This window comes from Neoarius graeffei, chromosome 5 (genome assembly GCF_027579695.1).
Source record: "Neoarius graeffei isolate fNeoGra1 chromosome 5, fNeoGra1.pri, whole genome shotgun sequence".
Taxonomy (NCBI): domain Eukaryota; kingdom Metazoa; phylum Chordata; class Actinopteri; order Siluriformes; family Ariidae; genus Neoarius; species Neoarius graeffei.
In genome coordinates this window covers 1102583-1117895 of record NC_083573.1, presented here as the reverse complement: position 1 = coordinate 1117895, position 15313 = coordinate 1102583, and the positions used below count along the sequence as shown (strand labels likewise).

At 44.1% G+C, this 15313-nt stretch overlaps 1 protein-coding gene across 1 annotated transcript in view; it reads right to left on the bottom strand.

Moving 5' to 3' along the window:
- LOC132886362 (uncharacterized) overlaps positions 1-15313 on the bottom strand; it is a 180230-nt gene that overhangs the window by 28752 nt on the left and 136165 nt on the right. Inside the window, exons 14-17 of the mRNA XM_060920924.1 lie at positions 13899-14072; positions 11711-11884; positions 8576-8749; positions 7634-7807 (exon numbers count right to left, since the gene is read on the bottom strand). Coding sequence (XP_060776907.1) covers positions 7634-7807; positions 8576-8749; positions 11711-11884; positions 13899-14072 — 696 coding nt within the window. The remainder of the gene's footprint in view (positions 1-7633; positions 7808-8575; positions 8750-11710; positions 11885-13898; positions 14073-15313) is intronic.

Sequence of the window (15313 nt, the reverse complement as noted above, 5' to 3'; positions counted from 1 at the left end):
AGGGATACGTATTTTACGACCAGGGTATACAGCAGGGCCTACCACGTCATGCATTCCACTTTGATCGGCGCTCCCCACCTTCTGCAGCGCCGTGTACCACTCTGGGTGCTTTTCCTTCACCACGTGTAGGAGCTGCTGGCCATAGGATGCTTGGAGGTAGCTATGGGAGGCCCAAATGACATTTGTGCCCACCAGAAGGGGGACTGAAGAACAGTAGTCGGAGTCAGGAACAACGAAAGTAGGCACAGATTTATGCTCTTTCCCAAGGACTTTCAAGTCAATATGCACAACACTATGGTAGGGCACGGCTTGGCCACCTGCACCTTCTATTGGTATCTTTGATGGTTTTAACTGTTGCCCCTGTAAGACAGGGTGATCCCGCCAGTAGCTGTGTGTAATACTGGTTATCTGGGAGCCAGAGTCAATGAGAGCCCTGCACTGAATGCCATTCACTTCAACTTCTCCTTCATTCCTGGGTCCGACTATGGGGGTTCCCTCCTCTCCAGTGCTATCATTTCTTTTGGGCAGGTGGGGCCCTTGCTGGATGCCCATGGTTGCCCTGGCTACCATGGGCTTTAAGCATTTAAAGGCTGAGGTGACTGGGGTGTGGGGCCCTCAGCAGGAGTGATGGGCTGGGGAGCCCCAACTGGGCTGAGAGGGGGGAGCACTGCTCTACAAACTCGGGCGGTGTGACCAGGCTTACCACACCGATAACAGGTGAAGCTTGTATTCGGGGCTGCCCTCATCTGTGCTGGCTGGACTGCCGGTAGGGAGGCCGGGGGCGGCGAAGCTATTCTTTGCTCCAGGTGAGACAATTTGGCCATTTGTTCTTGTTGATTAAAGGCTAGCCTCTTTACCATCTCGGTCAACTCAGCTAATTCAGAACGGGGGTTAGTCTTCTCGGATTTCATTTATGCTGTCGTCTGACATGACGTGTACTTGTGTAAACGTTTTCCTTGTTCTGTTCTGAGGCTGGAACTTCTTAGTTTCTCTTGCCAGGTTGCAGAGCTCAGTCTGCAGCTCTCGGAAGCTCAAAAGCCGGGGTGTCATGGGTGCTATCCTCACATACACCTCTTCATCGACAAGGCCTCTCATGAACCGTCGGGTGAGTTTGCTGTCTCGGTCGGGGAAAGGCCTTCCCCCCCTCTGTTTCTCTTCCACATCCTGTAATTTTGACTCCAGCGCTATGGCATAGGAGCAGGCGGACTCACTTGGGTTTTGGCTCCATTCATAGAAGTCAGCCAGCGGGTCTAGGGAACCTCGCGTGTCGCCAGTCGTAAGTCGACGACTACCTGTATATTCTGGGTCCCAAGAATGTGGTGGCTGATGCCCTGAGCAAAGACCCTTTTGTGAGGTCCAGAATCATATATTGCCTGACCAGAAACCCTTATGCCGATCTTCTTAAAGAGGCAGAGATCTTACATGTGGATTCAGTCCAGGATAATGTTTCACTTGTCTTCTGAGCTTTCTGACATTAGAGAGCAGCAAGCAGCTTCCATGTCTGGCTGTCTGTGTGTGTGTGTGTGTGTTGGGGCCACACATGTCATTCAGAATGGCACAGGAGGCAGGGTCTTGTGTGCAGAAGTCTCAGCTGTGCTGCAGTCTTCTCATCACCGGGAGCATGGTGCTCGGCTTAGGGTCATTTCTCATGCTCAGCAGTTGAAGGCTATGTCTATGACTGATCAGAGTCCTTTGCCTGTTCTTCGTCATGGTGGGCTGTGTGACAGGCTGTGTCAGGATGCTACTATCAGCAGAGTTAGGTTCTTTGTTTCTAGAGGACGGTGACTGTCCAGGTGTGAGAGAGTTCATGAATTCTGGGAAACTCTGAGAACCTTGAGGCAGTGGGGTAAACTCACCATATGGGTGGGTGTACTTTACAGGGTGTCTAAGAATCCTGTCAGTAAAATAAATAAAAAAAAACTTCCAGTATGTGGTGCCTGAATTGCTGAGACATCTGGTGTTAAAAGGGGTTCATGATGAGGCAGATCATCAGGGCCACTGGCGAACTTTGTGGCTGGCCAGACAAAGATTTTTCTGGGATACCCTTGAAAAAGACATCAGGGATTATGTTCACAAGTGCAAGAGTTGTGTCATTAGCAAGATTCCGGAAACTGAGGCTCGGATTCCTCTCGTTTCCATTGCTACCTCAGCTCCCTTAGAATTAGTATGCATTGAATTTTGGTCAGCAGAAGATTCTAATAACAAGTCTATTGATGTCTTGGTGGTGACCGACCACTTTACTAAACTGGTGTGTGCATATCCCTGCCCTAATCAGTCTGCAAAGTCTGTAGCTCGGGTTCTGTGGAATAATTTCTTGTGTGAATGGTTTCCCTGCATGTATACACTCCAATCAGGGGGGGGGGGGGGATTTTGAGAGCTCTTTGATTGCAGAGCTGCTCCTGTTGGCTGGTGTGGAGAAATCTCACACCACACCATGTGGGAGATCACAAAGTGTAGATCTGGAGGGTCCTCAGACATCGAGTGTTTTGGTAAACTGGGATGTATGGATGCTGTCAGTCCCCCACTCGCTTGCTCACTTGAGTTTGTTGATGGTGTAGTGGCTGGCTGCTTTATGTCCTGGGGCTCCCTCATGCCTGTGTTACCTTCTGGCTCTCCCATTTTAGTTATGCTGTCATAGTTAGTTTTTCTGGAGTCCCTGCTTGTACTCAGCACAAAATGTATACTGTTCCTACTTATTCAGGTGACACTGGGCATACCTAACAACCTGTTTTCTCTCCCTCCCCCCCAAATAAAATCTGTCCCTCTGAGTTACATGTCAATCCTGGGATCGAGGTGCTGACCTCTTCTGCTCCTCAGAACCTGCCTGATCCATCCTGATGCCCTATGTCTGGTTGGAGTCTCATCACATCGCTGCTGTGGAGAACGGCCCCATATGGACAGTTGAAAGTCACACTTGGAAGACACTCTGGACACTTACAGTCATGCTTTTATGGCTGAGAACTACAGTTGACTTGCTAACTTTAGGACTGTAGTTGTCATGAACAGTTTTGCACTCAAGTTTCCATCAATGAATAGTTATAACATCAACGAAATTGATTTCATGTTAAAACTGTTCATGTTATCATCATGTTGTCTGTTGTTGCCCAAATGAGGATGGGTTCCCTTTTGAGTCTGGTTCCTCTCGAGGTTTCTTCCTCATGTTGTCTGAGGGAGATTTTCTTTGCCACCATCGCCACAGGCTTGCTCATTGGGGATAGATTAAAGATAAAATTAGCTCATGTCTTAAGTCATTCAAATTCTGTAAAGCTGCTTTGGGACAATGTCTATTGTTTGTTTATAGAATACGGTGACCGTCCAGGTGTGAGAGAGTTCATGAATCCTGGGAAACTCTGAGAACCTTGAGGCAGTGGGGTAAACTCACCATATGGTTGGGTGTACTTTACAGGGTGTCTAAGAATCCTGTCAGTCAAAAAAAAAAAACCTTCCAGTATGTGGTGCCTGAATTGCTGAGACATCTGGTGTTAAAAGGGGTTCACGATGAGGCAGATCATCGGGGCCAGTGGCGAACTTTGTGGCTGGCCAGACAAAGATTTTTCTGGGAAACTCTTGAAAAAGACATCAGGGATTATGTTCACAAGTGCAAGAGGTGTGTCGTTAGCAAGATTCCGGAACCTGAGGCTCAGACCCCTCTCGTTTCCATTGCTACCTCAGCTCCCTTAGAATTTGTATGCATTGATTTTTGGTCAGCAGAAGATTCTAATAACAAGTCTATTGATGTCTTGGTGATGACCAACTACTTTACTAAACTGGCGTGTGCATATCCCTGCCTTAATCAGTCTGCAAAGTCTGTGGCTCGGGGTCTGTGGAATAATTTATTTTGTGTAATGGTTTCCCTACATGTACACACTCCGATCAAGGGGAAAATTTTGAGAGCTCTTTGACTGCAGAGCTGCTCCTCTTGGTTGGTGTGGAGAAATCTCACACCACACCGTATCACCCCAGGGGGAATGGTCAAGCAGAGAGGATGAACCGCACTTTAGGGAACATGATTCGAGCTCTACCACCCAGGTCAAAGGCCAAGTGGCCTCAGATGCTTAACACACTGACATTAGCATACAATTGCACCATACATGAAACCGTGGGCTCCCCCCCCCCTTTCTTTTTAATATATGGTCGCACTCCCAGGTTGTCCATCGACTTGATGTTTAAAAGTGTTCTGCTGGAAGGGGATACAGTGGACATAGACACAAATGTAGAGTCTTTGGGATGGGATCTGAGGGAAGCCATGACCTTGGCTCAATCTAATGCTGAGAAACGGCAGCTGAGACAGACAGAGCTGTATAACAGGAGGGCAAAGGGTCAGCCTGTTAATGTTGGTGACAGAGTCCTACTGGCCAACAAGGGTGAAAGAGGAAAAAGAAAACTGGCAGATAGATGGGAGGGCACAGTGTACATGGTTGTCTAAAAAAATGACGCCATTCACACTTATTGCATCAAGAGTCCATCAGGTAATGTGAAAATAGTGCAGAGGAACCTTATCATGTCAGTTAACTTCTTGCCATTTGATGACTCTGATGATGCTGATGATCAACTGTCAGTTTCTGGGGGCAGTGTTCGTGTGGCTGTCAGCTCCCAGACCAAGTTAGACAATGGCACTGATGACAGGACTGCCAAATGGGTTGCTGGTCTTCCTGGTGACTGATGCACACAGTGATGGCACAGGAGATATTAACACTGTGGACAGACGAAATAGGATGGGGCCTGCCTCACTTGAGGTTGAAAACAAGAGTGCCTCTGTGTCCTCTGGCTGCGAGAGTCCTGTATGTGCTGTGTCGGATGTGTGTGTTGGTGGGTCTTTGTCTGTTGACTCCCGGTCAGATGTTTCTTTTCCTGCCCACACTGGGAACATGGCATCAGGTGGTTCTCCTGGTCAGCAAGGGAGTGATGTGTGCACTAGGCAGGGTAGACTGGTCAAGCCAGTGAATAGGCTAATTCAGACCATGTCTGTTCAGTGGGTGCGGAATCTTTTTAGAGGAGCTCATTAGAGCATATTCACATGGATCTTTTGATAAGTTTCCTTTCCTCAAATAGTACTTCTCAATAAAATCTTTTTGATAAGTTTCCTTTCCACAATTTTCCTCTTCCTCTCTTTTTTATTATTTGTCACATGCACACTTCAAGCACAGTGAAATTCATCCTCTGCATTTAACCCATCTGAAGCAGTGAACACACACTCAGAGCAGTTGGCAGCCACACCAAAGTGCCCGGGGAGCAGTCAGGGGTTCGGTACCTTGCTCAAGGGCACCTCAGCCCAAGGCCGCCCCACATCAACCTAACTGCATGTCTTTGGATTGTGGGGGAAACCGGAGCACCCGGAGGAAACCCATTATTTCCTGTATATATTTTTCAATTCCTCAACACACTGTGTACTTTCCTTTGAGGGGAGAGTTAGTATTAGTCCCAGTCTATTGTATTGGACTGTATATGCAGTTTGGATATATATTTTTTTATATGATGTGTATCCTGGGCAGCATGGTGGTGTAGTGGTTAGCGCTGTCGCCTCACAGCAAGAAGGTCCGGGTTCGAGCCCCATGGCCGGCGAGGGCCTTTCTGTGCGGAGTTTGCATGTTCTCCCCGTGTCCGCATGGGTTTCCTCCGGGTGCTCCGGTTTCCCCCACAGTCCAAAGACATGCAAGTTAGGTTAACTGGTGACTCTAAATTGACCGTAGGTGTGAATGAGAGTGTGAATGGTTGTCTGTGTCTATGTGTCAGCCCTGTGATGATCTGGCGACTTGTCCAGGGTGTACCCCGCCTTTCGCCCGTAGTCAGCTGGGATAGGCTCCAGCTTGCCTGCGACCCTGTAGAACAGGATAAAGCGGCGAGAGATAATGAGATGAGATGAGATGATGTGTATCAGGCACCTTTACTGTGGTTTGTGTGGGGGGGCATTCTCACCACCTAGTCCATCACTGGAAAGCTTTCTTTTGCTGATGGACCAGTCCTGAATTGGGGTAACTCATCTGCACTCTATTTGACAGTTAGGATTTCTTGTGTTATTTTCATGTCTTTTGTTCTGTATTTCTGGGTCCGTATTTGTGAAGCTTATTTCCTTGTGATTTTTTTTTTTAGCTGGATGAAATTCAGTGAAGTCAGTGGGGGTGAGTGTAGCAGGGTTGGTTGTGTTTCTCTGAATTTCCACACTCAAGAGGGTCTGTCCCCCCACATCTGTGTTAGGGTAGGTGGAGGAATGGCAAAGTTAGGATCCACAAGCAGAACACAGACAGTAATCCAATAAATAATATGATTTAATTGAAGAAAGGGCATGGCAAAAAGGTAAACAAACAGGACAAAAAACAAATGGCAAAAATAGTCTGGACAAAATGAGACAAACAACTTGACAAAAACATGAGACAGGCAAAGACAAAAATGCTGGTGCAAAAAACCATGAACAAGAAAAGACCCTTCGTGCAAGAAACAATGAATCAGAAATAACCCTTAGTGCAAAAAAACCCCACAGTGAACCAGGAGAATGCTCGTGCAAAAACCATGAACAAGAAAAAGTCATGAGAGAGAATAACCATGAACAGCAAGAGAGGCACAGAAATGGCTAAAGAAGCAAACAAGACGTTCTGGCTAAGTCTGAGAACGACTTATTTATGCACAGCAGTGAAAACCAGGAAGTGAATACGGGTGAGAGGGAATTCCTGTCCCGGATCGGTGCTGGTGTGAGAGATCTGTAATCTCCGGAGTGGATGTCCGGGGCGGAGCATGACAGTCTGTGTGCGTTTTATTTTTTTACTTTCCCATGCCTCTGGTGTACAGTGGTCTGTTCCCACAGTGGACCCCCTTAAGTTTTGAGATTACCCCCTGCCCTGTCTCTTTTGCAACTGTCCAGCGTCAGAGGAGCTGTGATGCGGCTTGCTCGCTACATGCCTGACTTTGTGTTTTGTTTTCTTTAACATATCGGTGTCAGAGCAATAAAGTACAGCAGACCCAGCCTGGTTGTGGCATCTCTTTAAATCACACAATGCAGAGAAAGAGAGTGGCAGAGTCAACCTTCTCCGTTACACCAGCAAAAGTCTGATACGCCGATAAACAGCGAAAATTCCAATTAACAAGTTATTTTTTAATTGATTCATATGTAATTAATCTAGAAAGTAAATCTGATTCTCATGAACACATTTCAGTGTCTTATTGAATAATGCATTACAGTTTAAACAAGATAAATCAGTTGAGTTCACTGTGTAGAACAGGGGTGTCAAACCTGATCCATAAAGGGCCTTGTGGCTGCAGGTTTTCATTCCAGCCATGCAGCAGCACACCTGACTTGGCTCATTCAATCAACTGAACTGTCTTCACACAGTCAAATACTTGCAGCCACACCCACCCTTGATTAAAGGGTGGGTGTGTCAGTTGATTGAATAAGCCAAATCAGGGTGCTGCTGCATGGCTGGAATGAAAACCTGCAGCTACACGGCCCTTTATGGATCAGGTTTGACACCCCTGGTGTAGAAGAAGGAACATGATGCATGAACATCAGTGTGAAGAGAGAAAGCAAGACTGGGCTTTGGATATAATTTTACGGGATAAAAGTCAAAAAGACAATCAATTCTGTTTGGAAATTTCAGTTATAAAGTGATGATCTGAGTCCTGTGTGTGTGTGTGTGTGTACCTCAGTGTCTCCAGTGTACAGTGTGGATTCTCCAGTCCAGCAGAGAGCAGCTTCACTCCTGAATCCTGCAGGTTATTGTCCCTCAGGTCCAGTTCTCTCAGTCTGGAGGAGTTTGAGCTGAGAACTGAGGACAGAACTCTACAGCTTTCCTCTGTCAGATCACACCAACACAGACTGGAAGAGAAATGATGAAATCTGTGAATATCTGATGGATAAATGAGGTGTGTTCCAGCAGTTGTGGAATAAAGTGTCTCCCTGAACACAAGGTTCTGATGTCAGAATAAAAATATAAAATAAAGAGACTGTGTGTTTGTACTCGGACAGATCCACCTGTCTCAGCTCATAGGAGACGATGGATTTAACTACATTTTTTTTTATAATCTACTGATAAAATGGATTATATTTTTTAATCTATTTTTATAATCTACTTGACTGTACTTTTATTTGATCTCATTCATTTTTACCTCTATTCTACGTTTATTATATTTGTTATCTTATTTAGCAACATTTATCACACTGAACATTAACTTTATGATTTTATTGGTTTTATATCCTCTTGATTTTACGATTTCATGATCGATTTTACTATTTTTGACTGATTTTACGATCTTATGGTTGATTTTCATGATTCTATTTGGTTTTATGTCTTTCGTCTTGCCTCATTATTTCTTTCCTTCTATTCTTCTTATTCGGCTGATCATGTATTTAACTGCATTTGTCTCAACTGTAAAGCGCTTTGGGTCACCTGCTGTTTTTAAATGTGCTGGAGAAATAAAGTGACTTGACATGAGTGTGGAGAGAGAAGGTAAGATTGGGCCTTGGATATAATTTTACTGGGATAAAAGTCACAAATAAAAAGACAATCAATGCTGTTTGGAATTTTCAACTATAAAGTGATGATCTGAGTCCTGTGTGTGTGTGTGTGTGTGTGTGTGTGTGTACCTCAGTATCTCCAGTGTACAGTGTGGATTCTCCAGTCCAGCAGAGAGCAGCTTCACTCCTGAATCCTGCAGGTTATTGTCCCTCAGGTCCAGTTCTCTCAGTCTGGAGGAGTTTGAGCTGAGAACTGAGGACAGAACTCTACAGCTTTCCTCTGTCAGATCACACACACACAGACTGGAAGAGAAATGATGAAATATCTGAATATCTGATGGATAAATGAGGTGTGTTCCATCAGTTGTGGAATAACGTGTCTCCCTGAACACAAGGTTCTCATCTCATTATCTCTAGCCGCTTTATCCTGTTCTACCGGGTCGCAAGCAAGCTGGAGCCTATCTCAGCTGACTACGGGCAAAAGGCGGGGTACACCCTGGACAAGTCGCCAGGTCATCACAGGGCTGACACATAGACACAGACAACCATTCACACTCACATTCACACCTACGGTCAATTTAGAGTCACCAGTTAACCTAACCTGCATGTCTTTGGACTGTGGGGGAAACCGGAGCACCCGGAGGAAACCCACGCGGACACGGGGAGAACATGCAAACTCCGCACAGAAAGGCCCTCGCCGGCCACGGGGCTCGAACCCGGACCTTCTTGCTGTGAGGCGACAGTGCTAACCACTACACCACCGTGCCGCCCACAAGGTTCTGATAAAAATAAAGAGACTGTGTGTTTGTACTTGGACAGATCCACGTGTCTCAGCTCATATGAGGTGATGAATTTAACTACAAGAAAGGGAAAGAGACGGATAGAGGTGGAGACACGAGATCTAAACAGTCGGCATCTCAGGGGAAAATTCAAATTCAATCCAAATTGCTTGAAACTGATCTCACTGAATTCAGAACTGAATGCAGAACAACAGACTTTTTACAGAATTAAATATGTTTATCCATTCTTGAGATATTACAAATCAAAGATTGAAAAAAAAAAACGGCTTAATTTTTTAGAAAACTGCCATAATATCCTGTATGAGGATCACATGGTCCAAAATGGGCCTCATTAACCAATGAGATCAAATGTTTTTTCTTCATAACTTTTTATTTATTTTTCAAGATGTTTACATGGAAATTGGCAGGAACATAGATGTTTGTAGACTGAATAAAAAGTTTTAAAAATTAATCAAAAAAGAGAGAAAGAAAATTTGTATTGAATTTGTATTTATTATGCGAATTAGTTTAAACATTAAATCATTACACTCCTCAAAAAAAGTCATAAAAGATTATTTCTAATCCCCTCTTTGTGCTCTGTAGGCCTTTGTATTTCTCAGTAGGGCCGACTAGTGTTTATATGAAAGAATATAAATTATTATTTTGATTAATATTCACAGCTTTCAAGGCAAACCTCAAAAAAACTGTCTGATGCACATCCAATAAACAATTTACATTAACTGAACTGAACCTGACATTCGCATTTCTGACTTCCGGTTTTTAAAATCTCATTCCGACCACTAAGATCTCAATATTGTTCATCAAAACAGCAACAGTTATATTCTAAATTGTTATTTATTTACAGGGATCAGTTTGATTTGAAAAAATAAGTAGGTAAAGCTATGAAAACTCACTTCAAAGTCTCCCGTGAAACAGAACATCAAAACTAGCAGAGGGAAAATGTTGCTGAATCCTTCATCAGAAACAGTGAGAGTACATCACTATAAAAGTGATCTGACTGATATTGACGAGTAATGAAACTGATCAGAAGAGAGAGAGAGAGAGAGAGAGAGAGCCTGACCACTTTCCCGTGACTCAAAAAGAAAAGCACAGGCAGTTTCCTGACGTCCCGCGAACAGAGTTTTTCTCTGCTGTACCGAATTCAACCTGCTGTTACTCCCAAAGTACTGAACAGATCTTAACCAGATCCATTTCTTTGGAAAGCAGAGATTATAAGCTTTTTAATGATAGTATTCACGATAGAAAATATTCAAGAGTTAAGCAATGACAGGTTTGGAAACTTTGATGTGCATCTGCATGCTTAATTTTCACACCACGGCGAGCGAGAGTCTGATACACCTATAAACACTTCTAATTACAATTCAAAGGGTTTTTTTAATTGATTCATGACAGGGAATTAAGGGCGGCATGGTGGTGTAGTGGTTAGCGCTGTCGCCTCACAGCAAGAAGGTCTGGGTTCGAGCCCCGTGGCCGGCGAGGGCCTTTCTGTGCGGAGTTTGCATGTTCTCCCCGTGTCCGTGTGGGTTTCCTCCGGGTGCTCCGGTTTCCCCCACAGTCCAAAGACATGCAGGTTAGGTTAACTGGTGACTCTAAATTGAGCGTAGGTGTGAATGTGAGTGTGAATGGTTGTCTGTGTCTATGTGTCAGCCCTGTGATGACCTGGCGACTTGTCCAGGGTGAACCCCGCCTTTCGCCTGTAGTCAGCTGGGATAGGCTCCAGCTCGCCTGCGACCCTGTAGAACAGGATAAAGCGGCTACAGATAATGACATGAGATGAGAGATAATGGATGGATGGACATGGAATTAATCTAGAAAGTAAATCTGATTGTCATGAATGCATTTCAGTGTCTTATAGAATAATACATTATAGTATAAACGAAATAAATCAGTTGAGTTCACTGTGTAGAAGAAGGAACATGATGCATGAACATGAGTGTGTCGAGAGAAAGTAAGATTGGGCCTCGGATATAATTTTACTGGGATAAAAGTCACAAATAAAAACACAATCAATTCTGTTTGTAATCTTCAGTTATGGGCGGCACGGTGGTGTAGTGGTTAGCGCTGTCGCCTCACAGCAAGAAGGTCCTGGGTTCGAGCCCCGTGGCCGGCGAGGGCCTTTCTGTGTGGAGTTTGCATGTTCTCCCCGTGTCCGCGTGGGTTTCCTCCGGGTGCTCCGGTTTCCCCCACAGTCCAAAGACATGCAGGTTAGGTTAACTGGTGACTCTAAATTGAGCGTAGGTGTGAATGGTTGTCTGTGTCTATGTGTCAGCCCTGTGATGACCTGGCGACTTGTCCAGGGTGAACCCCGCCTTTCGCCCGTAGTCAGCTGGGATAGGCTCCAGCTTGCCTGCGACCCTGTAGAAGGATAAAGCGGCTAGAGATAATGTGATGTGATGTGATCTTCAGTTATAAAGTGATGATCTGAGGCCTGTGTGTGTGTGTGTGTGTGTGTGTGTGTGTGTACCTCAGTATCTCCAGTGTACAGTGTGGATTCTCCAGTCCAGCAGAGAGCAGCTTCACTCCTGAATCCTGCAGGTTATTGTCACTCAGGTTCAGTTCTCTCAGTCTGGAGGAGTTTGAGCTGAGAACTGAGGACAGAACTCTACAGCTTTCCTCTGTCAGTTTACACCCACACAGACTGGAAGAGAAACGATGAAATCTGTGAATATCTGATGGATAAATGAGGTGTGTTCCATTAGTTGTGGAATAAAGTGTCTCCCTGAACAGAAGGTTCTGATGTCAGAATAAAAATATAAAATAAAGAGACTGTGTGTTTGTACTTGGACAGATCCACCTGTCTCAGCTCATAGGAGACGATGGATTTAACTATGTTTATAATCTATTCAGGGTTAGATCTTAAGGTTTTTCTGCACTAGCCAGCCGGGCTAGTGGCTTGCAAATTGCACTAGCCCGCAGAGTGTTGCACTAGCCCGCTATTTTAAGCCGAATTCCTGTGACAATTGAAAGAATTTTAAATACTAAACAATGAACAAGTTGAAACAACAGAAGCTACCAATTCAGTGTAACAAAACCAGTACTTTATTCAATCCATTATGGTTCTCATATGTGACTTTGTGTTTCAAACCATAATTGTCACTTTGAAGTATAAAAGAGGTAGTCATTGCTTACAGTTAAGTTTTAAATACAGTTAACCATTTCAGGCATATCAACTTTGATATTTACCTCTATGCTCATAATATACTGACAATTTATAGGTAATAAAATAAAATAACTAAAATTTAACAGCCACAATTTTTAAAAATTCTGTTCCATTCCTGCAAATTAATGAAATTACAAGTGAGCAAACATTGTGAATGCACTCTTCAAAATACAAAATGATAAACTACTGATAATACATTGCTTTAAATTGTAAGTTATGGCATTAATGCCTTGCCATACAAGCACAATGTGACAGGTATTTCAATTCTAAAAACTGACTGATTTGGAGTCATCTTGAATTTTCATACTCACAAGGTTATGCTTCATTCACTCAGAATCACTGGCCATATGGATAGGCCACTTAAAAAATATGCTGTCTTGCAAATTCAGTGCAAATCTCCTCTTACTCACATCTCAAAACTTTTCAAACATGGCTGGCATCAGCCCCCACTGCCCTGCCACCTACTCTTACAGAATATTAAATGTGCTGAATGGTGGTGCCACCTTGTGGTAGGTCTGGCAAATTAGGCACTCATCATGGTACACAGTTACAACCTGTGTCAATGAACTGTGACAGTAATGTTCAGCAACAATGCATTACACCATGTACAATAAATAGAATGCGCTAAAAGATTTTGTATCAGATTTTGCGTGATTCAAGATGGCCACACCCATGTCAAGTTATTGCACTAGCTAACACGGGCTAGTAGCAGAGATTTTGCACTAGCCCGTGGCTATCTGCACTAGCCACGGGCTAGCGGGTTAGTGTTAAGATCTGACCCTGCTATTCATAAAATAGATGTTTTGAAATCCATGTTAATTATCTACTTTATTTCACTTTGATTTGATATTTATTTTTATTCTATTTATTTTATTATTTTTATCTTATTTAGCTACATATTTTTATCACACTGCACATTAACTTCACTTGATTGGTTTTATATCCTCTTTTGATTTTATGACTGATTATGATTTCAAGATTGATTTTACGATCTTATGTTTGATTTTCATAATCCACTCACTGGGGGTGAGTAAGCGTACTCTTGGTGGCGGTCCCAAGCCCGGATAAATTGGAGAGGGTTGTGTCAGGAAGGGCATCCGGCGTAAAACTGTGCCAAATCTAACATGCGGATTGAAAAGAGAAGATGTTTCATTTTGATGATTCTATTTGGTTTTATATCTTTTGTCTTGCCTCATTATTTCTCTCCTTCTGTTCTTCTCATTCATGCCTATCATGTCTTTGATTACATTTGCCTCGACTGTCAGGAGCTTTGGGTCAACTGCTGTTTTAAATATGCTGGAAAAATAAAATGACTTGAATGTAGAAAGAAAGTAAGATTGGGCCTTGGATATAATTTTACTGGGATAAAAGTCACAAATAAAGACACAATCAATTCTGTTTGTAATCTTCAGTTATAAAGTGATGATCTGAGTCCTGTGTGTGTGTGTGTGTGTGTGTGTGTGTGTGTGTGTGTGTGTGTGTGTGTGTGTACCTCAGTATCTCCAGTGTACAGTGTGGATTCTCCAGTCCAGCAGAGAGCAGCTTCACTCCTGAATCCTGCAGGTTATTGCCCCTCAGGTCCAGTTCTCTCAGTCTGGAGGAGTTTGAGCTGAGAACTGAGGACAGAACTCTACAGCTTTCCTCTGTCAGATTACACCAACGCAGACTGGAAGAGAAATGATGAAATCTCAGAACACTGATCTCAAACACACAAACACAGAAATCAGAGGACAGGACGCCACATCAGCACATTTACAGGAGCAGCGACGTCTTTCTGCACTCCACAATCTCTCAGCGACAATTTATTATCACACCATTAGCTCATGGACAGAACACACACGTGAGAGCAAGCAGCCTCTCTCTCTCTCTCTCTCTCTCACACACACACACACACACACACGAATACAATCTTCTGTAAAAGTACCAGAGGTTGGTTTGCAGATGATCAGAGTCATTATTCACAAGCATTAATCCTAACAGTCCAGTTCATCCATCCATCCATTATCTGTAGCTTCTTATCCTGTACAGGGTCGCAGGCAAGAATATGAGTGAGAGGCGAGGTACACCCTGGACAAGTTGCCAGATCATCGCAGGGCTGACACACAGAGACAAACAACCATTCACACTCACGGTCAATTTAGAGCCACCAATTATCCTAACCTGCATGTCTTTGGGGGAAACCGGAGCACCTGGAGGAAACCCAAGCAGACAACATGCAAACTCCAAACAGAAAGGCCAACGTTGGCTGCTGGGCTCGAACCCAGAACCTTCTAGCTGTGAGGAGACAGTGCTAACCACTACACCACCGTGCCGCCCCAGTGCAGTTCAGTGTCACATTAAAATAACAAACCATGCACTGATACAGTTAAAAATAAAAATACTCACTCAGCTCTTCTGGAGGCTTTGACCACTGGAATCAGCTTCAACAGACATTCCTCTGAGAGGTCATATTTACTCAAATTAAACTCATCCAGCTCCTGTTCTGAGTTCAGTAACACAAACACCAGAGCTGACCACTGAGCAGGAGAGAGTCTGGTTCCTCTGAGACACCAGGAATCTCTTCTGTTCAGGTAGCGTTGTACTTCCTGCACGAGAGAATGATCATTCAGTTCATTCAGACAGTGGAACAGATTGATGGATTTCTCTGGAGATGGATTCTCCCTGATCTTCTTCTTGATGTATTCGATTGTTTCCTGTTTGCTGTGAGAGCTACTTCCTGTCTGGGGCATCAAGCCTTGTAAGAGAGTCTGATTGGATTCCAGTGAGAGACCCAGAAGGAAGCGGAGGAACAGGTCCAGGTGTCCATTCTCACTCTGTAAGGCCTTGTCCACTGCACTCCTGAGGAAATCAGACATGTTTGACTTTCTGAAGAAAGTAAAAAGTCCAGGAGGTTGATTCCCGAGCACA